Consider the following 1,835-nt stretch of genomic DNA (forward strand, 5'->3'; position numbering starts at 1 on the left):
ATTATTCCATCACAAATCATCAACCCTATATTTGATTGACATTTTTACTTAAACTTTTAATATGGAATGGAATTATACAGTTACACAACCATACGTATATGATGATCAAATTGCACTATAAAATATATAATTAACATATTTTATTTATAATCAAGATTATATTATTTATACAGAATACTACCTGATAATATAGTAATCATAAAATAATACACGGATGGCATCTAACAAAGAATTTAGTTTAATAAAAATCTATTTGATGGCCGTTATGAACCATTCCATTGTGACATCACCTCCAAGATTTCGTCAACTCCGGCCACCTCTTTATACCCAGCCGGCTTCATTCTGTCAGCCAGCCAGCCAATGTATATATACATACATACACACAATAACCTTAACTGTAACACAATAATACACACTCAAAACCATGTTTGATATCAAGATTTCCCTCTCTTCTCTCCGACTATGCCGCCGGAAAACCAAATCTCCGGCGACCACCCACTTCTTCTCCCCCTTTAACCCGAAAACCGTCGAGATCGCCTACCCTACCACCCCCTCACCACCCCCCACCACCCCTATCTACCCTCCCCACGTCACCAAATGCTCTGATGAACCGGGCTTTAGTTTTTCTAATGAAAGTGGTGGTGTGTGTCATGAGGTGATGAAGGAGACACTGACGGTGGTGCGGTGGTCGGAGCACCCGTTGGATGATTTCAAGGTGTCCATGTTGGAGATGATATTGGAGAAACAAATGTTTGAAGCTAAGGATTTGGAGCAGCTCTTGCAGTGCTTTCTAGCGCTGAATTCGCGAGATCATCATGCGGATATCGTTGCAGCGTTTACCGAGATTTGGGAGATTTTATATCGTTGAGTGGTTTGTCGTTTGGTTCGAAGAATTTTAGAACATGGTTGTTGACAAGGGTGTTTTTCTTGTAACGTTTTGAAATATGGGTGTCTCGCATATAGTTTGCGCGTAACCATATTTCAAAACGTTTTAGAAAATACATATTTGTTACGATTGGTTTCTAAAATACATTTGCTAACAAATGGGAAACGAGAAACAAGAGACATCAAAATTCTAAGAATGGGGATTGTGTTATTTTAAATGTTTTGATAATGATTTATTGGTATATATTTAGTTTATTGTTTGTGAAAATATATATTTAATTAATATGTATGTATAGACATGTTTTTGGTTTTGTTTCTGTTTATAGCGACTTTAAACATGTTTTTAGTTTGAGTTAAATGCTTGGTTGGTCCCTGTGGTTTTCAAAAATTGCAGACTTGGTCCCAATGGTTTACTAATTACACGCGTGGTCCCCAAACTTGTCAAAAATGCACTCGGTTGGTCCCTAGCCCTAACATCAGTTAAATTTCTCAGTTAAGTCCATGTTAAATGACCAAAATACCGTTACTTATTAACTCTCTTTATAATTTAAATAATCCCTTTGACCACATCATCTTCCCCAAACCTGCAACTACCTCCACCATGTTCAAGTCGCCATCTGCTGCCTCCTCCACGGCTCCACCTTCACAACCCACCACAACCTGCAACTACCTCCACCACCACCACCGCCATCTGCCATCATCGCTGTCTCTCATCTCTCTGTTGCTCGATAGGGTTTATAAGACTGCATCTCAACTAACCAAAACCCACCCCCAAAATTAAATACAAACAACGAATCATACCCAGATCGAAATACTTATCAACTATTGAAAATAAAAAGGCAGAAAGAACGAACCATGACTGCTGATTGCGGCATAAACAATATAGCCCCTTTGGAGATTCCGACGGCACTTCAACAACAACAACAATCCGACGGATCTGAACTCAACAA

General features: G+C 38.9%; 1 protein-coding gene across 1 annotated transcript; it reads left to right on the forward strand.

Moving 5' to 3' along the window:
* The first annotated feature begins 424 nt into the window (after positions 1-424).
* LOC110943711 (transcription repressor OFP8-like) lies at positions 425-868 on the forward strand. Its single transcript, XM_022185445.1, has one exon. The coding sequence runs from the start codon at positions 425-427 to the stop codon at positions 866-868; it is 444 nt and encodes a 147-aa protein (XP_022041137.1).
* The last annotated feature ends 967 nt before the right edge of the window (positions 869-1,835 follow it).

Source organism: Helianthus annuus, chromosome 5, assembly GCF_002127325.2.
Source record: "Helianthus annuus cultivar XRQ/B chromosome 5, HanXRQr2.0-SUNRISE, whole genome shotgun sequence".
NCBI lineage: Eukaryota > Viridiplantae > Streptophyta > Magnoliopsida > Asterales > Asteraceae > Helianthus > Helianthus annuus.